This window comes from Scyliorhinus canicula, chromosome 10 (assembly GCF_902713615.1).
Source record: "Scyliorhinus canicula chromosome 10, sScyCan1.1, whole genome shotgun sequence".
Taxonomy (NCBI): domain Eukaryota; kingdom Metazoa; phylum Chordata; class Chondrichthyes; order Carcharhiniformes; family Scyliorhinidae; genus Scyliorhinus; species Scyliorhinus canicula.
The window spans coordinates 49,460,763-49,487,885 of NC_052155.1; the positions used below are offsets into that span (position 1 = coordinate 49,460,763).

At 41.9% G+C, this 27,123-nt stretch overlaps 2 protein-coding genes across 7 annotated transcripts in view; one reads left to right on the forward strand and one right to left on the reverse strand.

Moving 5' to 3' along the window:
* The first annotated feature begins 1,270 nt into the window (after nucleotides 1-1,270).
* On the forward strand, nucleotides 1,271-22,837 carry arf1 (ADP-ribosylation factor 1). 3 transcript variants are annotated; one of them, XM_038808880.1, is made up of 7 exons: nucleotides 1,271-1,350; nucleotides 11,896-12,029; nucleotides 12,960-13,058; nucleotides 15,982-16,171; nucleotides 17,831-17,941; nucleotides 20,587-20,711; nucleotides 21,148-22,837. In XM_038808880.1, the coding sequence occupies exons 4-7, from the start codon at nucleotides 16,024-16,026 to the stop codon at nucleotides 21,307-21,309; spliced, it is 546 nt and encodes a 181-aa protein (XP_038664808.1). In that variant the 5' UTR covers nucleotides 1,271-1,350; nucleotides 11,896-12,029; nucleotides 12,960-13,058; nucleotides 15,982-16,023; the 3' UTR covers nucleotides 21,310-22,837. The 3 variants fall into 3 exon arrangements, with proteins under 3 accessions (XP_038664808.1, XP_038664806.1, XP_038664807.1); XM_038808878.1 differs by lacking the exon at nucleotides 12,960-13,058 and having other exon boundaries at nucleotides 15,985-16,171; XM_038808879.1 differs by lacking the exons at nucleotides 11,896-12,029; nucleotides 12,960-13,058 and having other exon boundaries at nucleotides 15,985-16,171.
* A 178-nt stretch (nucleotides 22,838-23,015) lies between these two features.
* c10h1orf35 (chromosome 10 C1orf35 homolog) overlaps nucleotides 23,016-27,123 on the reverse strand; it is a 47,093-nt gene continuing 42,985 nt past the window's right edge. Inside the window, exons 7-8 of one of the 4 annotated variants that reach the window (XM_038808877.1) lie at nucleotides 25,278-25,401; nucleotides 23,018-23,381 (exon numbers count right to left, since the gene is read on the reverse strand). In XM_038808877.1, the coding sequence (XP_038664805.1) occupies nucleotides 25,323-25,401 (79 nt within the window). In that variant the 3' untranslated portion in view covers nucleotides 23,018-23,381; nucleotides 25,278-25,322. The other 3 variants (XM_038808875.1, XM_038808876.1, XM_038808873.1) reach the window with 3 other exon arrangements.

Below are 27,123 nucleotides of genomic sequence, written 5' to 3' on the forward strand. Positions count from 1 at the left end.
AAAGTCAAATACAGCACCACGGGTCGTGAACAGTCTGCTGCAGCCAGGTACATTTGTCAGAGAGCGGGATGGAGTGTGAGGCGAAGGCACGGAGTGTGAAGCACAGGAGGACAATAGCTTCAGTCTTCCTAATTATTCAAGGCGGTGGCAAATTCTGCTCACCCAGTTTCTTTGTTTTTAATCTTTATTGTCGCAAATAGGCTTACATTAACACTGCAATTAGTTACTATGAAAAACCCCTCGTCGCCACAGTCCAGCACCTGTTCGGGTACACAGAGGGAGAATTTAGAATGTCCAGATTACCTAACAGCATGTCTTTCGGGACGTGTGGGAGGAAACCAGGGACACCCGGAGGAAACCCACGCGACACACGAGGAGAACGGGCAGACTCCGCACAGACAGTGGCCCAAGCTGGAATTGATCCTGGACCCTGGAGCTGTGAAGCATCAATGCTACCAGGTTATTAGAGGTTGAGGGAATGCATAGAATTTACAATGCAGAATGGGCCATTCAGTCCCATTGATGTCGGCACCGGCCCTTGGAAAGAGCAGCCCTACCCAAGACCAACACCTTCATCCTATCTCCGTAACCTCACAAAACCTTTATGAACACTAAGGGCAATTTAGCATGATCAATCCACTGAACCTGCACATCTTGGACTGTGGGAGGAAACCGGAGCACCCGGCGGAAACCCACGCACACGGGGAGAAAGTGCAAACTCTGCACAGACAGTGATCCAAGCCAGAATCGAACTGGGGCCCTGGAGCTGTGAAGCAACTGTGTTAACAACTATAACTTGGATGAGCTAATTTGTCCATGTAGCAGGCAAGAGGGCAATAGAGAAAGATGGTGGTGGTGGTTGGTAGTGCTGATGAATAAAGCTGGATGTCACCATCGGTACATATGGGGGAGCCTTGACATTGGATTAGGCATATGTCAGGCTGCAAAAAAAACCGTTCGCTTTTATCAACCCACAATCCTCCCTTCCTCTCTCTAATTGGCGATTGAGAGGAGAGAAAAAAAATGATTTTCCCCATCAATTTAACGGACGATAAATAAAATAACTTGCAAAAAAAAACTAAAGAAAGGGGGCAGTCAAATAAATCAGGACCAGTTCCTCCCCAGCCAATCGGCCTCTCACTCCAGCCACTGTTGGCATGACATTGGCCGTCCTTGGGTTACCATGGTGACCACCGGTGTAAGGGATGTGTGGTCACGTGACACAATGGTGGCATGTCCCGGCTCGCCATTGGATGACCTCAGCCGTCACCACCCTCCTCCCTCGAGTGGCCAAAGAGAGGAGAGCTGAGAAAGGCTTCCAGCGAGCTGTGGTCTCCATCTTAAATCGAGGTGAGGAAATGAACTGCCGGGGAGCGGCTTGTGGCTGAGGATGATAAGGCGAGAGGAGACCCTTCCCTGTAAAAGGAGGAGATAACGGGTAAAACGCACCGAGAGCGGATGAGTGCCCGAAAGAGAGAAAGAAAAAAAAAAACCCCGTATAACAGCTTCGGGCGGGGTACTGTCCACGCTGTATATGAATCCGGCTCATTTGGGAGGGTGGGAGAGCCAAGCTTTCCCGCCGTCGCCCGAATATTCACCCCCCGTCGCCCGAATATTTCACCCCCCTCCGCCCGAATATTTCCCCCCCCCTCGCCAGTTTCTCGCGGCGCTTTCGATCTTCGAGCCGGGTTTTACGACCCGGGCTCCGGTATCTGCGGGGAGAGGGGAGGGAGGGTGGAAGTGTGCCGCCATCTTGGCTTGAAGAGACGGGGACGGATGTTTAAAAAGTGCTTCCAATTCACAGTCCGGTGTTTTGGGGCACGGGTTGCCTTATTGCAGGGGGAAAGCGGTTTTTCTTTGCGGTAACCCCCTCATTTGTGCCTTCCTGTTTTCTGACACTCTTCGATTGCATTGAGTCTTATCGGGGTTGGGAAGAAAAAAAAACGACTTTGGAGTTGTACAGCTCCGGCGATGGCCCTCTTGTACATATATGTTTTTAAAGGCTGTCCACTTCTAATTCCCTTCCCTTTTCCTGACTCACTAAAATCTTCCTCGTGTGCCGAATTCCGCTATTCGCAGTAACGAACAGAACACCTCCGTTGCTATTATTGCAAGCGTGTGTCAGTGGTGTGCTTTGCCAAGAAAGAACAATTTTAAGAATTTCAAATGTTTGGAGTCTTTGACAGCGTCTAGTGTGTCCCTTACGCACTACATGGCTAATTAAGTATTTTTGTTGTGTCGAGAATTGCGGCAGATAATTTGTGCACAGCAAGTTTCCATAAGCAGCAATGAGATTTAATAATCATCCTCTTTAAAATTATGTTGGGCAAAACGTAAGTATTGGTCTTTGCACAAGAAAAACTTCCTCAAATGGTACAACCACTTTTTAACACTTCCTTTTTTTTGAAATCTATTAACTTCATTTAAAAGAGTTGTTCTGGATTTTGCTTAAATCACTGCTATTGGATATTTGTTGCCTTAATTCTTGTGAAAGACTTTCTTTTTCCCTGCTCCCAAATTTAATCTAGTTACAGACTCATCAACTTAGTCTTAGTTACAGGCTTGCCAATTTAGGAATTATTAAAATGGTATTGAAACCTGGTGTTAAGATCTGAACTAACACTGATCAATTGTAAGGTTAAATAGTCTCTGAAATCTGCCTTATCTAATGAGTATGGCCACATGTTGTATGGTGCTATAGTCCCATTGTGAAATCTTCTACTTAATGTGTTACAGGTGATCAGAGGTGTGGTGTAAGATTATATGCCTCTATATTAATTAAATACAAAGTGTGCATTTTTAATATAATAACAGCTTTTGGCTGGAATATGAAGTTAGATGTAACTCATTGTGTGTCAGTCTTGTTCATTACACAAAGTGGAAATATAATTTAGGTAAATGTGCAGGGTGTAATTTCTGTCTGATGGTAGGAATTTGAAGTTTTGGAGAAGACTGCTTGGCAAGAAATACTTTGTATTCTAGCATCATTAAACTTCCAGTACAACAACAGTGATGCTTTCTTTGTTTTGTTGGTAAACCTGTAAAGGCATCATTCATTATCAAATCTGTGGGCAAGCTACCACGATGAGTGTAATTTCAAAACTTTGAGTATTCGGGTGAATTGATGGTTCTGTCCATCTTGGATATCCAGGTGGGCATGCTATCCTAATTACAAATGTATTGGATACTTAAATATCATTTTGAAGACTACCAATACCAAAAAATATGAAGCGGTGGGCAGTTCTGTGTTCAAACTCTCTCTGCTTTATTAAAATTAACTGAGATCTGGTTCTAAATCTTATGGTTGTGGTGCATTTGCTAGGTCTTTCCATGAGCCTAGTTCAGAGTTTCACATATGTTTCCTTGATCACAGTTTTTGTTTGAGAGGGTGGTATTGTGAGTACGTCTTTTCACCTGAGGTCTGAATGCCTTTGTCTCAAAGGTTTCTGTATGAAATGGGTGATCTGGCTTTTCCACCCCTCCCCCTACTATGATTATTGTTGGCCACCAGCATAAACTATTAATGGTTTGCAGGTAAGTATCAAATTGTGTAGACACCAGTCGGATTTCTTCTCGAGTTAACCTCTTGCTAATAGCTGTATTGAAAGAAGCCTAAATTGCAGAACATTCACGTCAACACAACCTTCTTGCTTTGGAAGTTATGTTCCTTATTCATCTGGCAGGGCATGTATGACCCACCTTATTCCACTACCCCACTGTTACTGCAGCAAAATAATTTAAAAATCACTGGCACACATTCAACTGAATAGATTAATGTTGGAGAGGTAATAATGCAGGAATATTATTTCCTGTGAAATACACCAGACATGCAAGCTAACTCCAAACGGCAGACATTCGGAACAGGGGAAGGTATTAATTGCCAAGGGATTGGGCCAAAGGGAGTTAGTTGATGGTGTGCTTGTTGAATGGTTAAAATAGAAGAGAAGCCTTCCTCAGCCTGTTTTACAGATAGGGCGTGTGCATGGGTTTTCATTCTGCATGTATAGTAGTCCTTTGAAATATAATTTCAACTAGGTCAGTGTAAAGGAGTGTTTGAATTCTGCAACCTGACTCAGAGGTGTTGAGTGCTACAACCAAAGTTGACATCTGTATATGGCCATACACTAGTTGAAGTAAGAATTTGCACCATGACAATGTATTTTTTTAAATTTAGAGTACCCAATTATTTTTTCCAATTAAGGGGCAATTTAGCGTAGCCAATCCACCTATCCTGCACATCTTTGGGTTGTGGGGGTGAAACCCACGCAGACACTGAGAGAATGTGCAAACTCCTCACGGTCAGTAACCCAGGGCTGGGATTCGAACCCAGGTCCTCAGTGCCGTAGGCAGCAATGCTAACCACTGTGCCACCGTGCTGCCCGCACCATGACAATTTGTACATATTTCAAATGTGGGAACGCTGTGAAGGGGGTCATTCTCTCAATGCCACAGAACCATTGAAATTTGAAGCATTGAAGCAGGCCTTATTTCACCTGTGCGCACACTTGGAAGCAATTAAAAGCTAATTCCATTGCCCAAACTCTCCACATAGCCTTGTATCTTGTTGCCAAACTCTCCACACAGCCCTGTATCTGAATAAATGTTGGTTCTACCAATGTTTTTGAGTGCTGTTTTATTGCTTTACTTGCAATTGCACTCGTAGGAGTTAGGCCTACATGTCTGTCCAAAGGTTTGAAAAGAAATGTATTAAGTCTTGGCCTGAAATTGTACTTCAGTTTCCACCATGGTATGATATTATTCTGATATGTGGCTTTAATGGACTAAAAACTTATGGCATAATCATAACTGACCAAATCCATGTTTTGTATAAATATAGTTTACTTGTGTGTTCTCAATCCCTATTCATAAAACTCAAACAACATGCACTTTTAGGGAATTACATTTTTTACACCTCCTGGTCAACCATGCCCCTAAGGTGTCTCTTGATTGAATGTATACTCTCCCATTTCTTGTTTTTCCTCCCAAAATCATCTATTCCCACATGAACCACATTAAAATACTTGCACCACATGATCGTCCATTCAATCAGTCTGTATCTTTTACCAATCCTTACTTTGTCTCACACCCTGACCTCCTACTTTTGCACTGTTGGCATGATCAAAGGAAATGTAATGACAAAGCTGAATGTAAAATCTCTCATGAATCTGTGTATTTGATCTGTGTTTGGAACATGGGCCTTGAGGTACCAAGATGATGTAATATAAAAGGTAAGGAAAAGAAAAACAACTTCCTCTTCAACCTAATCCTTGAGAGACCACAAGGCAAGCAACTCTTTTTTTTTCCCTTTTTGATTTGAGGTTCTTGTGACCACAAGATGTTTCTGGGCATGAGAATCTTAGTGGGAATGTGTGATATTGGCAGAATTCACCTTTGATTTTAGATATGACCCTCAGCGATCAGAATTTATACTTATAATTTTATAATCTTTTATTTAGCTGTTAAATACAAGTTACTTTCATTATTTCCAGTCTAATTTAATTTAAAACCCACAATGATCAGTAACTGCCTATTTGTAAGAAACAGTTCAAAATTCTAGCTATTTCGGAAAATGCAGTTCGATATAATTTTAGGATATGGTGTCCAGATTCTCATCCATATTCTATCTCAGAATCCATGGAATCTCTGCAGTGCATTTGGCTCATCGAGTCTGCACTAACCCTCCTGAAAGAGACTCGTACCTGGCCTGTTTCCCCTATCCCAGTAACCCCTACTAACCTGCACATTTTGGACTCTAGGGGGCAATTTAGCATGGCCAACGGGGAGAACATGCAAACACTAGTCCACCCAAGGCTGGAATTGAACCCAGGTCCCTGGAGCTGAGGCAGCAGTGCTAACCCACTGCTGCAATAATGCAAAGCTTTATCTTAGTTCTACTATAGACCCTTCACTGCCCTGCATTTTTCCTTCTCTTTCCCCATCCCCGAAAATCAGGTAATTCAACAGTCCTAATAGAACCATATTTTAGCTTTATGATTGGAATATATTTCACATAGCTCTAGTCCTGACTCCTTTTGAATTATTCATTTTCTTAGTTTAACTATTTCAATACAGTGTTTTTTATATATCCCTTTCTTTTGTTTCCATTTCTGTCAGCTAAGCTTTGTTATTCCAACACCTGTATCAATTTTGCTCTAGTTTCAAACTTCAACTTCCCTGCCCTTGCTACATAAATCACGGCTCTCCGTTTAACTTATCCACAAGTTCATTTGATGTTATCACATCTTAAGCAAATTCTCCTCGGTATGGCTTTTCTTTATATGACATGCACTACAATTCTTTTCTATGCACCAGTCGCCACCCTCATGTTGACCTTTCTAATCTTCCCATGCGCTCTCACAGGATCATAGCATAGGAAAGAGGTTTGCCAGCCTTGAAGTTTTGTCTCTGCAAGACTCTGTGTACTTTGATCTGTTGTGTTAATTCCAACACGATAGCAACTTTTGGCTTTCTCTCCAGGGAACTCCCAATTGTAACTGTCTTTCGATATAAAATTAGGAGACAATAACCATTTGAAACCCTGGGTGTTCCCTTAAAATGTGCCAGTGCTATTAGTTATTTCTGAAATGAATTGCACTTGAGGTTTTTTAGGGTAGGATGGGAGCAAGCAATTAAGAAATTTTTCCAGAACTTCCTTGATTAGTAAAGACACTATTGAGGTGACAGTCAGAGTACTTCAACAAAAAAATTATGTACATTTCACTTTACATAAATTATTTTGTGGCATATGAATTGGCCCTACAGCCCTTGAGCACCCCTGCCTTGAGGCATTGTTGAGTTTGGCTTCTGCCCCAAATCAAAATGCTAGGCTGTTGGAGGCATACGCAACTTGCTGACTTTGGCACCTGATATGGTTTTGCAACAAAGAAGCCCATCCTGCCGTTTTGTGGTACTGGCTCTTTTTGAAAGCTATCCAATTAGTCCTCGTTGCAAATTTATGCCCCAGCAAACCTTGCGTTCCATGTATGGATTGAGCAGGTACGAAAAGTGATTAGACACACTGAAAAGATGGAAATAATTACTTTAATCTATTACGCTGGCTAATTTAAGTGCCTTTTTTTCTCTTGAATCAGTTATGCTAGTTAATTGTGTCCTTTTTAAATTTTATCTTGATGTCAATGTTGCTGCTCCTGTGGTTTGCATTTTGCCCTACCCTAATTGTCACTGCCAGGATGGTAATGAAGGTGATCTTGATTTAGTTAGGGTGGAGTTAGTGCTGTAGGGAAGGGAATCCCTGTTTTTTATCTATCTTGTTGACTGCAACAGTAAAGTTAGTGATTATACTTCCAAGTGAGGTAAATGAGTGACTTGCAGATGTAGATGATGGAGTTCTCCTGCATCTGCTGCCCTTGTCCTCGGTGATCAAGGTTACTGCTTTGACTGGGGTGGTGTTGCAGGTGCCTTGTTGAGTTGCAGTGCATCCTTCATGTGGTACTTACTGCTGCCACTATTGTTATTTGTGAAGGGAATGAATGTTTAAGGTGGCGGATGAGGTGCAAATCAAGTTGGCTGATTTTAATCCTGACTGGTGCCGAAGAAGTTGGGATCAACCATCAATGGAATTGTACTCATGCCACGCAACAGGTGAGTATTCCCGCACATTTCTACCTTGTAGATGGTGGACAGGCATTTTGGGGAACATCAAAGTGAGTTACTTGCTACAGGCTCTGACCTCTTCTGCTGAAGGCTTGTTGCAGGTCAAATTTCTGATTTAATAACCCCACATGGATGGTAGTAGGGGATTGGTGGTGGTGATGGCATTGGATTCCAAGGGGAGTTTTGAAGATTATCTTTTGTTGGAAATGGTCATTGCCCAGCACTGGCCTGTCTTCGCAGCCCAAGCTTGAATGTTGGTTCAGGTTTTGCTTTGTGATGTGGACTGTTTTGTGTTTTGAAGGGTCGGAAAATACCAAAGCAATTGTCTACCAACCATTCCTATTTATGACCTTGTGATGGAGGGAGGTTGGGTCCAGGGCACTATCCTGAGGAATTTCTGCAGTGTTGACCTGAAAGATTCCAAACTAAGCTAAAGTCACAGACTAAAGACACGGACTCTGTGGTTGTGGCAAGGCTTAAACAATATAACTAGCTACAAAGCAAAAGCCGAGTACAATCTCTGGTGCAGTGCACCTTTCTCCAATTAACTTGTACTTCTATGCTCTGTTCGAGCAGGAAACTATCAAACCGTTGTCAACTGCCTCCGCAGCCTCGGACACCCATACCTACCGTCACAGCTTCTGAGTCAGATCAGCCTTCTTGAAAGTATAACCCTCGGAAAGCAACAGGTCCTGACGTAGTCTCTGGTCATGCACTCAGATCCTGCACAGACCAACTGGTGGTGTGATTGTGGACATCTTCAACCTCTCCATCTTTTCAGAGGTTCCCATCTGCTTCTAGAAGGCTGCCATCATACCGGTGCCAAAGAAGAACCAGGAAATGTGCCTCAATGACTACTGTCCAGTGGCCTTAGCTATCATTATGATGTGTCATGAGACACATCACTCCATTCTCCAGAATGCTTGACCCACTGCAATTTGCATACTGTCACAACTTGTCCACAGCAGACGCCATGTCCTCTGACCCTACACTCATCCCTGGAGCATCTTGACAACAAAGACTCCTATTCATTGACTACAGCTCTGCCTTCAACACTGATAATCCCAGCCAAGTTCATATGAAAACTCCAAAACCTAGGACTTGGATCCTTGACTTGTGATCCATAAATCAAAATCAGTAAGGATAGACAACAGCACCACCTCCACAATAGTCCTCAATGCTGGGGTCCCAATACTGTATTCCCTATACACTTGTGACTGTGTGGCAAACTTTGCCTCAAACTCCATCGACATTCGCTGAAAACACGACCAGAACATGAAGGACAAGCTAGTGGAGTGGTGTAATGACAACGATCTCTCCCTCAATGTCAGCAAAGAGCTGTTCATTGACTTCGGGAGCAAAGTATCGTATACTCCTGTCTGCATCAATTGTGCTGAGGTGGAGATGGTTGACAGCTTCATATTCCTAGGTGTGCACATCAACAATCTGTCCAGGTCCACCCACATCGATGCTATGACCAAGAAAGCACAATAGAGACTATATGTTTCCTGGGGGGGGGGGATATAAGGAAATTTGCCATGTCCACATTGACTCAATTTTTACAGGTGCGCCATAGAAGCATCCTATCTGGTATGTTTGGCAACTGGCTCGTCCAAGACCTAGGAATGCAGAGTTGTAAACACAGCCCAGTCCATCATACAAACCCGCTTGCCATCCATCGACTCAGTCTACACCTCACGTTGCCTTGGGGAAAGTGGGCAGCATAATCAAAGACTCCAATCCTGGGTATTCTCTCTTCCAACTTCCGGGCAGGAAATACAAAAGTCTTAGCATGCACTTAACAAGTTTTAAAACAGTTCTTCCCCACTATTTCAGGCTCTTGAATGAACCTTTTTTAAGAAATAAACTGACCTCTTCACACACCTCTACTGAGCAGTACTGCACTCCATATGCTTGCCTGTGCCAATGTATTTACACTCTATTTAGGACATGTTCTTTCATATATGGTACACTCTGCCTGGACTGTACGCAGAACAATATTTTCACTGTACTGCAGTACACGTGACAATAAATCAATCGATAAGATTTTCAATATCAGTCTACCTTTATGCTAGGCATGACTCCAAACAATGATAAATTTTCATTTGATTTCATTTACTTCAGTTTTGCTAGGGCTCCATGATGTAACATATGTTGTTTTGATGTCAAAGGCAGCCATGAATTCAGCTTTTTGTATGTTGGGACCTAGGCTATAATATCTGATGGAATCCAAACTCAACATCAGGTACTTATTGTTAAAAGCCATTAGATAGCACTGAGTAATCATTTTGACTGAGAGTCGATAGCTAGATTAGATTGTCCTTTCTGTGGACCTCGGCAGTTTACTGGAACGGCTTGTCTAGGGGCTTACAATATCAGATGTATAAAGCAGTCGTCCTTCAATTTGTTTATGCAAATTATTCTTGTTCTAAAACCGTATCCTGTTTGAATCCCTGGTCACTGAATAATTTCTGTTATCAGTTTGACCAATTTCTCCCATCAAAATTTTGAAACCAGTAGCTGCCTCTTCTAGGGTTGCATTATTGTAAACTTGCATCAAACAACTCTGGTCTATTGAGCAATTTTCCCTGCCTCCCCATCCTCAAATAAGATTACTGGATGTTAAACATACCTTTGTACCACTTCATCAAAATGTTTACCTACTATTCTATGACATTAGTGAATGCTTTGTGAAGACCAATAGGGATAGATGTTTATTCACCAATGACTAAGTAAATATTACACCATAGGCCTTTGGTCTGAAGCACTGTCGTATAAACTGTGAAGAACATCCAGCAATGTAACTACCAAATTTGTATTCTTGGATTGTCATGAGAACTTGTAACTTCAGCCATGTTAATGTCAATAATTAGGACAATAATATCCTGCGTTTGTAAAACATGCAATGTCCCAAAAAGATTGAGGTCTACTGACAAAGAAAAGGACATATTTGAAATATTTGAACGGTGGCTGAAAGCTTGGTGTTCTAAGGCTTGGCAATTGGAGGAAATTTGTAGGTATGGAACCTCGTGCATAGCCAGAAGGGGAAGAGCTGATGCCAAGATGAGGAAGGAAACTTTTAAATTTGAGGTGTTGGACTGGGATCCAGTATAGATCAGGGAGGCTAGGCTGAAGTTTCCTCATTTGGGATCGTTGGGGAGGGGTGCACTATATGATAAGAGTACAATTTACAAGATAAATTGGCATCATTTACAAGATTAGTCGGCATAGGGACCAGGCTGGGAAGTTGGGTGGTCGGCAGTTTTGTGGGAATTTAATCAAAGGAGTGAGTTGCAGGTGGGTCTCTTGGACTTGAACACAATACCTTCTGGTGTTGGAGGATGGCCAATCCAGCATAAGTGCAGTTTTAGTAGAAAGTTATGGGATGTTAGAGGTCACAGCAAACAGTGGAGCAGTATACATTGATCCAAGATTAAAGCAGGTTTCTGTCCAGTACGAGTCGGCAAGTTTCTGTCCAGTACACCAAACGGCAGGCTGGAAGAGGTGAAATAGCACCAGTCATGGCAGCCAAGGCATATAGTCTGGTCTGGCAGAATAACTGGGCAGAGCCAAGGAAATTTAAACATGAGCGGAAGCACAAATGTTAAGATGACTTTTAAAGTACAAATAAGCTAGTGGCTTTAACTTTGTACGTTGTATGGAAATATACTGATTAGCAGTGAGGAGTTTTGAAACTGGTGGGGGGTGTGGGGAAGGAGACAGGTGGAGTGTTAAATGGAGTTACAAAGGAGGGCCTGCCAATCTGAGTAGCCTGCTTTTAATTATATTGTAACTTGGCAGCCAAACACTACCTTTTTCCTCTTCTCCACCTCTCCGTCTGCTGGCATCTTTGCATCATCTTTCGTTTTCCATGTGTTACTTATCTGATGTGCTTGACTTTACCTAGTTGCATTTTATTGCTCTGCTGGGTTTTTCACTTTAATTTCACCAGCTTGGTGTTATGTGTTGTTTGTGAATTCTAGAATGGTGCACTGGTAGGGACTGTGGTTGGGAGGCTCTTTCGTTCCCTGGCCTGTGAAATTCAATAAGGAGAAACTAGCAGGAAATAGAAAATGTCTTCGGGGCTCCCGACCATGGTTTAAGCACTGCTATTGGGATATCCTTTCACATTTCCTGCAGCAGTATTCCTTGACACTGCTCTTACTTCCACCGCCAAAAGTTAATAGCTGAAGAATGACATCAAGATTTCATGTTTTAACATTGTACTGTAACAAATTTTTAAAAAAGCACTATTGACTAAACATTCTCTTACTTTTGTAGGCAACCTATGCTTTAAACTGCGAGAAGAAGGTTCCCCGTTTATACTTTTCACACATTGCAGTCCCCTTGGAATTACAGTTCTTGCAGCAAACAGTCCACAGTTGCTTCCAGTGGGTTCCTGTTTCACTGAATAGGTAACCAAGTGACCTTCTCCAGGTGCTTCTCTCAATTTTTGAAGAGTTTCTAAAATCTACAACCTGCAGTAAAGCAGGTTCCATGATACTCTGACCCAGGGACATGCCAGGGCGAATTTCCTGGAATCCTTAGATGGTTGCAGGATGCATATCTTTGACTTGGAGACCATGTGCTTTTCACATCTGGCTGTGGTAGTTGCAAGCCATGCACGACACAGAATATCTGCTGTTTGTCTATGATATTCATTGATTTGTAGGAAAGCTGTAATGTGATCTCAAAAATGGCTTTCTCTTTAGGTAGAAATGCTGAATATATTTGATTCTTACTCCCTTTCATCTCGGGAGTAAATGGACAGGTTACAATACAACCATTTAGAGCCTGGTACCTTGAGCATCTTTCTGGGATTTTGGGAGACTCTCTGTGTACTAATAAGCTGTGAGACATCTGTCATTGTCTCCAAACTTAAATTGGTTTACTGAGATGCTGTAATTGTCTCCAAACTTAAATTGGTTTACTGAGATGGTGCTAGCTGTTTTAAGTCTTTCCATCTCAACAAGGAAATCACTCAGGCTTGCTGTCCAGCAGACCTTGGAGGAGGTCACATAACCCCCTTCATTTACCCTAAATTTAAAGCTACACACTGATATATCCTGTAACCACATTACTGTAATGATCTAAACCTTTCTTTCCACATTTAGTTCCCTAGATGTCATAACCTATTAGTTTATGGTCTAGTGTCTTCGATGCACTTAATGGCATTGTTGTGAATTAAATTTGTGCGGTTTCCATTTATTTATTTTTTTGCTACATTCATTTTATGTAAATTGTAATTGAGACCCATGATCTGCAAAACTTTTCTTAAATGTCCCAGACCCAATTTATTCAGTATTAAAGCTGTTTTTGTCATGTCACATGTTATTATGGTACAGGAGGAGGCTATTAAATTTCTTTGCCGGCTTTCTCTGGAGCACTCCACTCGGTCCATTTTCCTGTGTCTACCTCTGAAGTCCTGCAAGGTTATTTATCTCGAGTATGTATTTAATTTTCTTTGGAAATCATTGATCAACTCTGCTACCACCATCCTTTTCGGCCATGAATTTGGATCATTACCACTTAAATGCAATATCAAAAATAAAATCAGCCTCGCATCTTCCTCTAAATCTTAAATTTGTGTCCCCTAGTCCTGATGCCATCAGCAAATGGGAATAGATTTTTTTTTCTTATCTTTCCTAAACCTGGCACCATCTTGTACGCCTCTAGCAGATTTCTCCCCTCCTCCTTTGCACCAATCCACTTCTCTAACCTAACCCATCCTTTGAAGCATTCTGGCAAATCTCTATCTTCCAAAGGCCCTCAGCTCTCCTAAAGTATGGTGACCTGAAATGGATGCAGTACTCTAATTGTGGCCAATTTCAAGATCCTATATGCTAATGATTCTCAATGTCTGGAATGGCAGGATTGTCATGAAGTGCGATTGTGTTGATTGGGCCAGTATTTGCTGCAATTTGAAGAATTACTTGGATCTAATTGAAACACAAACATCTGACATGGCTGGACAGACTTGATGCAGGGATGTTGTTTCTGCTGGCTGAGGGGGTCAAGAACAAGGCGTCAAAGTCTCAGGATGCGGAATAGGCCATTGAGGGCTGAGATGAGGAGAAACCTCTTCAAGGTGGTGAACCAATTGAATTCTCTACTACAGAAGGCTGTGGAGGTGATGTCACTGTCACTGAATATAATCAACAGCAAAATAGATTTTCTAGACTTTAAAGGTTTTGAGGGGTATAGGGAGAGCATGAGAGTATGGTGTTGAAATAGAGGATCAGGCATGATTGTATTGAACATGCTCGAATGACCTACTCCTGTTTTCTACGTCCTGCCACCTCAAAGATGTATGCACATGAACCCCCAGGTCTCTGTCCCTGCATACTTTTCAGAACTCTGCTTTCAAATCTATATTGCCTCTTATCACTTCTGCCAACGTGCATCACCTCCCAATTCTCTGTTAAATTCTGTCTTTTTTGTCTGCCCATTCTACTAGCCTATGATTTGTTGCAGTCAGTTGGTATCACACCTCCAAGAAACTCTTAACTCTACAAACCTTTTTTGGGGGGGGATAAAAAGGGTGCACACCACTTTCTACAATTTTCCAGTTTGGAAAAGAAACTTAACATGTCTTGAAAGCAAAATATTAGAAGCTGGATATCTGAAATGTAAACAGAAAATGTTGGGGGACAAACAGTCCCCCGTGTCCGGCAGCATTTGCATTTTTAATTTATTTTGCCATGTCTTTCTGTTCTAAAGCCATCCTAAGTCATTGTCTATTCAACTGGCACTGACCCTGCACCATGAGACTCCATTTGTGAATCAACCTTTTATATGGTACTTTGTTAAACTCTTTCCTAAAATTCTTATGGACATTATGTATTGCATTCCCTTCAGTAAACCTTTTATTACTTCATTGTAAAATGTGATTAGATTAGTCAAACTTATGAATATGTACTGGCTCTCAATCAGCCCTCTTGAGTGCCTGTTAACATTTTCCCTGACCTTTGTTTCAAAACCTTACCCACTGATGTAACTACAGACGGGGCAAACGTGGAATGTCCTTGCACCCTTGAGCACGAATGCTGCATATTATGAAGGGCTTAACAGGATAGATATTTGGATGTTATTTCTCTTGGCTAGGGAATCTTAAAAGGTAGGCACAGCTCATAAGGGGGCCAATTATTTATGACTTGAGGGGAGGAGAAATTGACTCAATATTTGGAATTATCTACCTCAGATGGCCTGGTTCTTACTTGGAGAATTCACCTGACATACCTTCTTCATTCAGAAGCTTAGATGGTTTCTTAGTCTTCTCCATTATTAGTCTGATCCTTCATCTTTATTATTGTCACAAGTAGGCTTACATTAACACTGCAATAAAGTTACTATGAAAAGCCCCTAGCTGCCACACTATGGCACCTGTTCGGGTACACCGGGAGAATTCAAAATGTCCAATTCACCTAACGAGCACGTCTGTCGGAACTTGTGGGAGGAAACTGGAGCATCCAGAGGAAACCCATGCAGGCGGGGAGAACGTGCAACCTCCGCACAGTGACCCAAGCGAGAATCAACTATCGTCTGTAGTATTATCCAATACTCATTCATTTTATGCACCTTATTTCTCTCCCACTTTCTATTTGTGGATATTCAGTACACAAATTTAATTAAACCTTCCTCTTCAAATTATTGGTCCCAGTCCTACTGTGGTTTGAGCGCTCTTAAACAGATTGCCTCCTGCTGTAGAACTCCTCAATGCCCTGAGAATCTTGAGCTTTGATCTTCCCCGACTTCCTATTTCTACTCGCTGGTGTGCATCATGGAGGGGTGGGGGGAACCTACTTAACTTCCTCCGTAAGCTCCATAGCACATTAATACCTGCCCGTGTGTGTCATTAATTGGTACCGACTTTTGCCTCATTTCCTTTCCCCTGCAAAATATTCTGCACTCTGACATCAGAGAGGCAATATACCTTGCACGATTTAGATGATGCTGAAACACTTGTCAGATCCCCCATTTCTACACTTCTCCGTTCTCCTGCCTTCCTTGCCAATTAGTGCAATGGTCTGGACTGCACTCCTTCAAGCGATCATCATTCCTAATGGTCTTAATGCTGAACAACTGTTTGAATGGGGTACATCCTGAAGACTTGCACTATTTGTCCTTTCCTACTCTTCTGAAGGCCACCATTCTACTGTCCTTGTGGAGGTGGATGTGTTGACGGATGAGACTATTAATATCCAAGTGTTAACCCAGATGCTTGGCATCAGGCCACAGGGCTCCATCAGTGCTGAGTGGGAAATTGAATCTGCATTGGCCAGTGTACAATAACTGACGGAGCTGTTTGTGTTGTCTCATTATGCATGTTCACTGCCTGTACTTGCCTGACACTTTTAAAATCTTTTTCAGATTAATATTAAAGCTAGAATCTAACCAGAAGCTTAAGCCATGGGGAATACACTTAGCTTATTCTTCAAAAGCCTTCTTGGAAAAAAGGAAATGCGTATTCTCATGGTGGGTCTAGATGCAGCTGGCAAGACTACCATTTTATACAAACTGAAATTGGGTGAAATTGTAACCACGATTCCCACTATAGGTAAGTGAGCTCAAAATTTGAATATTCAACTTATTGGCTTGAGGTATAAAGATGCTTTTAGTTTTGAGATTTTTATGCATGTAAGAAGCAGTGGATGTGATTTATTTAGATTTCCAGAAGGCCTTTGACAAGGTGCCACATAAGTTAAAAGCCCATGGTGTTAAGGGTAAGATCCTGGCATGGATTGAGGATTGGCTGACCGGCAGAAGGCAAAGAGTGGGGATAAAGGAGTCTTTTTCAGGATGGCAGTCAGTGACTAGTGGTGTGCCTCAGGGGTCTGTGCTTGGACCACAACTTTTCACAATGTACATTAATGACCTGGAAGAAGGAACTGAAGGCACTGTTGCTAAATTTGCAGATGATACAAAGATCTGTAGAGGGACAGGTAGTATTGAGCAAGCAAGGGGGTTGCAGAAGGACTTGGACAGGCTAGGAGAGTGGCAAATGAAATACAATGTGGAAAAGTGTGAGGTTATGCACTTTGGAGGGAGGAATTTGGGCATAGACTATATTCTAAATGGGGAAATGCTTAGGAAATCAGAAGCACAAAGGGACTTGGGAGTCCTTGTTCACGGTTCTCTTTAGGTTAGCGTGCAGGTTCTGTCGGCAGTTAGGAAGACAAATGCAATGTTAGCATTCATGTCAAGAGGGCTAGAATACAAGACCAGGGATGTAATTCAGAGGCTGTATAAGGCTCTGGTCAGACATCATTTGGAGTATTGTGAGCAATTTTGGGCCCTGTATCTAAGGAAGGATGTGTTGGCCTCGTAAACGATCTCTGGAATGAAGAGCCTGTCGTATGAGGAAGATTGAGGACTCTTGGTCTGGAGTTTAGACGGATGAGGGGGGGGGGGATTTTATTGATACTTGCAGGATACTGTGAGGTCTGTATAGAGTGAACGTGGAGAGGATATTTCCACTTGTAGGAAAAACTAGAACCAGAGGAAAATCTCAGACGAAAGGGATGATCCTTTTAAAACCAAAATGAGGAGGACTTTCTTCAGCCAGAGGGTGATGAATCTGTGGACCTCTTTGTCGCAGAAATCTGTGGAGGCCAAATCACTTGTCTTTAAGACAGAGCTAGGTTCTTGATTGATAAGGGGATCAGGGGTTATGGGGAGAAGGATGAGTAAAATATCAGCCATGATTGAACGGCGGAGCAGACTCAATGGGCCGAGTGGCCTAATTCCCCTATGTCTTATGGTAGTAGAAAAATCTTTCCAACCTGTGATCGAGTCTGGACGCAAAACAGCATTGTGTTTTTAAACTTAGTGTTTATGTAGAGTCTTATCAAAGCCCTTTGTATATAATGTATTGCTCTGAAGTGACTGGTTTGAATAGCACATACATTTTTTCATAACTTGGACTGCCGAATGCAAATTTGGCTCAATGGTTTCAAAACAGTTTTGAGTGGATGTGGGTGGCATCATAGAAGAGGGAAGGAAATACGATCCAGCTTTGACAAGTTGATGGTCAGATTTTGAAGAAGTCACTCCTTGGCCAATGGGCTCCACACGCCATCTTGGAACAATAGATTCACGTGTGGAATACAGTAGGGAGGCGTTGCCCCATAAGGATGTTGCATGGATCTGGGAGGTAATGATGACACTGACTCCAAATTCTACATAAATTTGTATAATTTTTTGTTTGTTTTCCTAGGCTTCAATGTAGAAACTGTGGAATACAGGAACATTAGTTTTACAGTGTGGGATGTGGGTGGGCAGGACAAGATCCGTCCACTTTGGCGCCACTACTTTCAAAACACACAAGGTGAGCACATTTTTCCATTGCTTGATTTTGTGACCTTGTTCAATGTTTAGGATCTTGCCAAAAGACATTCTTGTATTTTTCATTCTTGCTGCTGATTGGCTAGCTCTTTCAATGTTGGAGAAAAGATTTTGGTGAGCACGGTCTGATGAAGGTGATGTGGGCTTTGTGATCACATTGCGCAATTCTTGGTATCAGCCACAGAGGAACCAAGTCTCTCAATTTCCCACAGGCAGGAAGATGATCCATTATTAAAACCAAGAGCATTGAGTCAGCAACTTGCTATAACTCCATGAAAACCTGTGACCTTTACCACCTTGAAAGACGAGGGCAACAGATAACATATGAATGGCAAGATATGCAAGTACCCCTCCCAAGGCACATAGCATCCTGACTAGAAACTCTTTTTTTTGTGTGTCACATGCTCAAACCAAAAAGTGCTCAAAGCCGTGAATAGATTGGCTGTATTCGTGGAAATAGTTTTTTTTAAATTTAGAGTATCCAATTAATTTTCCAATGGTTGTGGGGGCGAAACCCACACACATGCGGGGAGAATGCAAACTCCACACGGACAGTGACCCAGAGCCGGGATCGAACCTTGGACCTCGGTGCAGTGAGGCAGCTGTGCTAACCACTGCGCCACCATGCTGCCCTTTCAATTAGATAGTTGATGAGTCAATGTTTTCAGTGTCCAAGGCCTCAACCATCTTTAGCTGCTTCATCACTGATCTTCCCTCTATAAGGTCAGAAGTGGGGATGTTTACAGATGATGGCAGTGTTCAGCACCATGCGCAACTCATCCTGGTGGTCCTCCAAAACTTCCACGTCCTTCTGATAATGCGGTGACCAGAACTGCACGCAATACTCCAAATACACCTATAGCTGCAACGTGATTTCCCAACTTTTATACTCCGTACCGGGCGGCTGATGAAGGCAAGCATGCCATATGCCTTTGTAATCACCTTGGCTACTTGTGTTGCTAAGTTGAGGGAACTGTGGACCTGCACATCCTGATCCTTCTGTATGTTAATGTTCCTCTGGGTTCTGCCATTTCGAGTATAATTCGTACCTAGATTTGATTCTCCAAAATGCATCGCCTTGAATTTGTCCAGATTAAACTCCATCTGTCATTTGTGTCCAAGTCTCCAATCTATACCCTGTCGTATCCTCTGACAATCCTCGATGCTATCAACAGCTCTGCCAATCTTTGTGTCATCTGCAAACTTACAATTCAGACCATGTACATTTTCCCCCAGGTCATTTATTTATACTACAAACAACAGGGGTCCTCCCAGCACTGATCCCCGTGGAACACCACTGGCTACAGATCTCCATTCAGAAAAACACCCTTACACTGCTACTGTCTTCTCTAACCAAGCCAGTTCTGTAACCATCTAGCCAGCCCCAAACAAGTTGATGAGACATGACCTTCTCCATACAAAACCATGCTGCCTGTCACTAACTAGTCCAATTTCCTCCAAATGTGCATATATCCTGTGCCTCAGTATCTTTTCCAAAAGCTTCCCCACCACTGATGTCAGGCTCACTGGCCTATAATTTGTCCCTGCTTCCTTTCTTAAACAAGGAAATAATATTGGCTATTCTCTAGTCCTCTGGGATCTCGCCTATGGTCAAAGAGGATGTGAAGATATCTCTTCAGGCCCCAGCTATTTCTCCCCATGCTTCTCGCAGTAACCTGGGATATGACCCAGACCAATCCGGCCCCGGGGACTTTTCTACCTTAATGCAATTTAGGATACTCAACACTTCCCCCTTTTGATATATTGACATTCTCAAGAGAGTTCACACACCTATCCATGACCTCTACATCCTTCTCCCTGGTGAATACCAATACAAAGTACTCATTAAGGATTTCATCCACTTCCTGTGGTTCCATGCTATCTTCCCTTCAGTGGGCCTACTCTTTCTCTTGCTCCTTTTTATGTGCACAAAAAGCCTTGGGATTCTCCTTGACCATGTTTGCTAAAGATCTTTCATGGCCCCTTTTAGCCCTCCTAATTCCATGTTTAAGTTCCTTCCTACTTTCACTGTACTCAAGGCCTTAGTCAGTTTTTAGATGCCTACGTATGCTTTCTTTTGACAAAGCTTACAATTTCTCTTGTCATCCATGGTTCCCGAATCCTGCCATTTCTATCCTTCATTTTTGCGGGGAGTGATGGCATACCGTCTATTTGCTTGAATGAGTGCAACCCCAACACGAGCTTGACACCATCCAGGACAAAGCAGTTTGCTTGATTGGCACCCCTTCCACCATACAGTGGCAGCAGTGTGTACTATATGCAAGGAACACAGCAACAAATTGCTGAGCCTCATACACTACCTTTCAAACCTTTGACCTCTAGCTCCTAGAAAGAGCAGTAGACGCTTGGAAACTCAACTAATCCACGCACGTATTGCTGGATTAAAATCCTAGTACTCTCTTCCAAACAGCACTCTAGGTGTTCTTACACCAGATGGACCACAGTGGTTCAAAAAGGTGCCAATAATTGGTGGACAACAAACGCTGGCCTTGCTATTGACTCTCTCATGCTGTGAAAGGTTAAAAGAAAAAGTGGCTGTATTGTAGCGAGGAGTTAGATGGGGTAAGAAACTGCCTTTACTAATATCAATATTTATTTGTGTTCCAGGTTTGATTTTTGTCGTTGACAGTAATGACCGGGAGAGAGTAAATGAAGCTAAAGAAGAATTGATGAGAATGCTGGCTGAAGATGAGCTACGAGATGCTGTATTGTTACTTTTTGCAAACAAACAGGTAAGTGCTATAAAACAGAAAATATTGGACAATCTCAGCAGGTCTGACAGCATCTTTGGAGAGAAGGGAGCTAATGTTTTGAGTCAGGATGACTCAAAGCTTTGTGCTGTACTTAAAGGACAGGCATTCTTGTTCAGATACCCGTCAGTCATGTATTGCATTGCGGTACAACCTTGTGATAGCCCAGATATCATCCTGGCCAGCTGCATGGGAGTGCTTGGGCATTTGTTGTAATTTCAGAATGTGTTAAACATTGTGTGCTGTATTCCCATGGGCATTATTTTAATTTTTACCACTCCAGCTTTATTTTTTGTTTGACCCGCTTAACTGTTGAGTGCCTTCTGTCTCACTTTTCCCAAAGGTGACACTGCAACACCAAGGGATAGATCTAGCTTTGAATCTGTTGTCTCCAATTATGCATTTTCCCCCTCTCCAGGATCTGCCGAATGCAATGAATGCAGCAGAGATCACAGATAAATTGGGTCTGCATCAACTCCGTCAGAGGACTTGGTTCATTCAAGCAACCTGTGCGACCAGCGGAGACGGCCTGTATGAAGGACTGGACTGGCTGTCCAACCAACTCAAAAGCAACAAATAGCTCCTCTTTTCTCCCTTCCTCCCTCCTTTCCTGCCCGTCCCTTCTTTCCTGCTTTATTATGTAGTGTGACAAACTGCTACTTTGTGGTATTGGGTGCCAGGAACCTGCTTCATTACATCCAATCACTAGAACTATAAATAACATCACACTGTATGGGTGAGAAGTACAGACTTGAAAGGAAATGTGGTTTCTTATTTAAATGTGTATATATCGTCCCTCTTTTTGTAATGAGGCAGTTTCTTGCTACTCCTATGCAATATATACCCCCCTGGTTGTTCTTTATTTTCCCTTCTTTTGAAGGTTTAAACTGACTTGTAAGTATTAAGTGTAGGAAAGGGATATACAAACATCTTAGAAACGGGAGGTGCTTATGTATGCTCCCAACAGTACAATGCACTACAAAGTATGTTAGAAGATTTGGCTTGCTAGCTCTGGAACAAGGCTGTTCCATGGTGTGGGGTATGGCTTTTTGTTGGGAGGGAGGGAAGCTTGCATGTGACTTTGATTTTTCAACTTGTTTTCCTAAATCTGAGATTTTAGGAGTGAAGGACCGCTTGTGATTTTATTTTAAAATTTTAACATACACTTGTGATTTCTAGGTTCCGATTCTCTTGCACTATTCTGTGAGTCAGTCTCATGGGTTGCTCAAGTATCCCTTTCCTAGACCGATACAGGCTGCATTTGAAATTCAACAGAATAAAATATATTCTAACTCACTTTTTTTCTGCCTTCTGAATAATTTAAGTCCAACTCTTAAGGTTTCTTCTGAGCTGATGAGTTATTTTAGTGAAATTCTAGAGGTTCTTGTGAACAATGGGTCACTGTTCTACAATATCATGAATTGTGTGGGGAAAGAGAGAGAAAGGGAAGAGAAAGTTTGACCGCAAGTGAAGCAAAAAGATGAGTAGCCAAGAATGCCTGATTATATAGCCTGTTTGAATTTGGAGTCTTGTGTTTACTCTCCCTTTCTCCCTCGTGGCTTACCCCATACTGAAGTGTAAGCTGACCACAGCATGCAGGCACTGTTGGGTCAGATGAAAAAAGGATGATCTTTTGCTTTCATTAGCTTTGTCTCTTTTTGGCTAGTGTATAGTAGGTAGCAATGTTCAGTGAATGCACCTAAACCACCTCACTATGACTTTGTTTCGGTTTTTTTTTCCAGTGTGTTGCAATTACACCCGAGTCATTCCATTTTTGGTGTTGTGCAAGACATCATAATTCCATCAATTCCTATTTCCCCATGCCCTCTTGAGTGTTTGGAACTCAAAGCAAGACCCCATCCACCTACTACATGAATACTGCAAGGACCTGGCTTGCCAGCAGAAAGCTGTTTTTTTTTCTTTACCTTAGTTAAGGCTGAGAAATATATGGACAGTAAATACCTGGGTCTGACAGATGGGTTATTGGTGTGAAGTTATTCCTTTCATTACACACTACTAATCAAATGTTTTGTATACTTGTTTCAATTTTCATTTTGACAAGCACTGTAATTAAAGCTGTTAGAATAAAATCTCTTAAGATTCATGAGTTTTGGTTCCTACCCTTGCCTAGCTTTTTTTTTTAATGGTCAGATGCTCTTTCAAATTTCAGTTATGTGATACCTGTGCTGATATTGAAGTCATAACTGAGCATTCTAATGGATACCAGAATCAAGGGATCTGTTCTCATAGTTGGGTGAAGGATAGGAAAGAGAACAACTCCATAGAAATGATTAACATAATTTGTTTAATGTAAACTCAGTAAAAGAAAGTAAAAATATTTACACACTTAAAAGATACTGCACCTGTACAGAGATGGACACCTTGAACACTGAGCAGTAAGTACTGACTAGTCATAGATTTGTGCTGCTGAGAATTAAGACCACTCCAGTGAATAATAGTATAAATTGTCATGCATGCATGCCTGGTATGTTTCCTTAAATTTCAAAAAGCAGATCCTCATTTCAGTACTCTGGTTAGTAATCAAGAGCAATGATTAGTTACTGTGACCCCCGGCCATGGTGAACAGAGATTCCACTACCGACAGAATAATCTGTATCGTGCATCTTCTGTTCAAATGACGACTGCTGTTTTCTGGAAGATCACCAAACAGGAAAAGGAAATGTTAGAGCAAGTACTTGCAAACTATTTTCCACCTTGCACTCAGTAGGCAATGCAACAATTTATACAACAGGATGGAGTGCTCATTGACTGAGGTATTGGTACGGAAAATGCAAAAGGGATAGGCTCTCCAAAAACCTGACTCATTCAAACAAAGCTGAAGACACATTTCTTCTGTGTGCAGAAAGTGGAATTCCTGTGTATGAATGAACACTGTTTCTGAAGTGCAAATCAGCCACATGACAGTAACCAGCCAATGGAATTCATGCACTGTTGCTCAATTGTGTGGTAGGCAGAATATTTTTGTTGAACTTTGAACAGATTAAGCAAGCTGTTTCACACTGACTCTGAAGCATCAGTCCAAAAAGATGTTCTACCAGACAACTGATTTAAAGTTCCAATAAAGCAGCACTACATTCAGTATATAAGATGTGAATTAATTAAAGCCCTTTGTAAAATGCCATTTTATGCTTGTGTTGCTTTCAGTTAAACTCTCTTGCTCTGTGACAAGACTTCATAAAGACCCCCTCCACCAACCCCAGACTTTTTCCCTACACTTGGCCAATCTACCCTAACCTCGGTTAGGCAGTCTAAACTTTGGAAACCCATGTTAAAGACACTAAACCATAGGACCAAACAGTTCCACTAGGTTCAGCACAGGTTAGATAAAGTAAAAGTCATTCTGCATTATTCAAATAACATGCCTCGTGAGCTTGATTGCTGGGGGTTCCAGGACCTCTCTTGACTCACCAATTTTTTTCCAATTAAGGGGCAATTTAGTGTGGCTAATCCACCTACCCTGCAGGGGTTGTGGGGGCAAAGCCCACACTGACAGGGAGAATGTGCAAACTCCACATGGACAGTGACCCAGGGCCAGGATTCGAACCCAGGTCCTCAGTGCTGTAGGCAACAATGCTAACCACTGCCACCGTGCTGCCCGACTCACCAATTTAATGCTTAGTGGTGTGGACCTACATCATATGCAGAATAACTAGTTGCACCTTATGGTTAGAATGCGAACATAGTCCATTGGGGAGCTGCTAGCTGGTTTCAATGATAGTGGGGTAGAGTTTTAGGTGTTTCTAGTACAAAAAGCCAAAAGGTTTATGGAATTTGGATTGGATTTTGTTTTCACTGCACCTTGGTACATGTGACTAAAGTATTTTTCTGAGCAGCTCAAAAGATCATTAAGTACTTGAAAAGAAAATGGGGCAACACCATTACACAATGTAATACATAGATACCGGCATCGGATGAAGTATACTTCACTAGGTTCTCTATCCTCCCCGAGGACAAATTGCATTGCCATGGATTTTTTTTTTGGTTTAAATACATTCATCTAGATGTGTTGCCCCATCCCACACAAATATAGATCGCCCTAATTAATTCCTGCTCAATTTTGATTGTTTGTGCATGCCTTGAAGAGAAGCCTCTTGTCTGGGTGCAAACAGGCACATTCTAAATATATTTCATTTCCTAAGCTGGCCACAACTATATTTTTAAAATGCCAACCATTTTTGTTATAAGTTTGTTATTTAACAGGTCAGATCACTCACTTACTAAACACGCATAAACAGTGTATTTATCATGTCCGATGTTTTTCATGTGGAACAATCTGCCTGGCCAGCATTCAGAAAACCTCAGTACACGTGACAAATCTAAATCTTATTTTGGTGTTAAACTCATTGCAGCTATACTGAGCAACAGTACAGTTTGCCACTCAAATGCATACGGTAATGTCATGCAAAAGGAAATGTTTAAAGAAATTTCCAGTTCTAATCATTTCTGCTTATGAAAAGTTGGGAGTCACCCCATCCCTTTTTGAATAGCTTACTTCTTGCTCTGTTATCTTCCCCCACCCCTCTTTACCTATCTCGATGGGTTGATGAATGTGGTGGTGATTTTGCATGGTTCCTATGCTTGTTCTTTTTTCCCTTTTCTTCTTTCCTTTTTGCTCTTTTTCCCTTTCTTGTGTCGCTTCCGGCCTTCACACCTACGTGGGACAAACAGACTGAGAAACTGAGCGTACACATGCTTCCACGGACCCCATTTGTTCATCTGGAAATCAGTCAGACACTACTGTAGGACCTACAGCAACTAATTTTTGTATTTTGCATTTTTATTTCTGATTTGCTCTTGATTTCAAGCCTATAGTGAACATTAAAGTCATTTTGTATTAAATCTTTCTTGCTAGACATTTATCATAACCATGATTGTGCCTTGATTAATTAATCCAAAATAATCAGTAGTAGCTCCCACACATTGTTGTCAGACTGGTCACACATAGCTAGCACTGACTACTAAAATAAGTTGTCTTCTGTTTGGCACAAGTTTTTTTTTAAAAACAGCATTCCGTGACCCTTGCATTACAAACCAGGATAATGAGTAACCTTATGGGGTAGTCACCTGAAGCATACGATGAAGTTTGATTGATGGACACAACACCTATCGATGGCTGATGAGAAAACATCGAAGAACAACATTTATAGAACTATAAACAACTTGGATAGTACAAAGTTTGCATAGCCTTGTACTGCCAGAGAAGTGGTGATAAAAGCCTTGTTTTGGGAAAGCATTGGCTAGAATGGAGCCAAAAATTTGGATTAAGAGGGAATGTTAATTTGAAGACACATTGCAGGAGCCACCATGACAGGAGGGTCAGAACAGAGTGATTGACCGTAGTACCCACCCACAAGGTTGCTCTGCAGCTTGGTAATATATGTATTAAGGGGATATGTACCAATTTGGGGAGCTGTTGTGAGACAGACCAAATTGGGATTATTGTTTTCTTCCATTCTTCTGATCTGTGCTTTCACCTTTCTATAATTATCTTTTTCTTTGTAAAATTTAGTGTACCCAATCATTTTTTCCCCCAATTAAGGGGCAATTTAGGATGGCCAATCCACCTACCCTGCACATCTTTGGATTGTGGGAGCAAAACCCACAGACAGTGGCCCAGGGCTGGGATCAAACCTGGGACCTCAGCGTTGTGAAGCTGCAATGCTAACCACTGCACCACCGTACTGCCCTATATCTTTTTCTTAAACATTATTTTTATAATCAGACATAATCATGATACAATAAAATTGTTGTTTATAAACAGGAGTTGTCATAGTCACTCATTCCTGTTACATTGAGAGCATGGTCCCAAAAGGAACTTGATACAGACAGGATGGGGTCTCCCTATGTGGTGCAAAAAACAAATTATTCCTCACAAATTTTGAGTTGCCAGGAACCTGAAGATGAACATGGATGGGGCTACAGAGCCCAAGAATCTTAAAGCTAAGTTTCCCCTGAAGGAGAGGTGGATTTGACACATTCCAATGCTTCAGTCCTTGGAGGCTGATGCGGGTAAATCAAGGCCGTTAAAAGCAGTCTGGTTGTCAGTACCACGGGAGAGATGTCTGAGATTAGAGAGCCAGATGGAAATAAAAGTAGGGCGAGATCAGGAGTAACAGCTGGAGTATAAAACTAACGTGGCTAATGAAACAGATAGATGGATACAGAAAGAAGAATTGGCAAATCTTTTAAGAGAAAAGGAAGGACAGTGTGCAATTACAGAACATTAGCTCCAAGTGGAGAGTGAAGGGAGAAGGGAATGGAAAATAATCTGCTACCATTGGGCAGGAAAGGTGGAATATATTAAAAACCAGTATGCAGAGGCCTGTGGAAGGGAAAGCTTGGCAAAGTCAAGAGTCAGAGAAGGGTTAGGAGG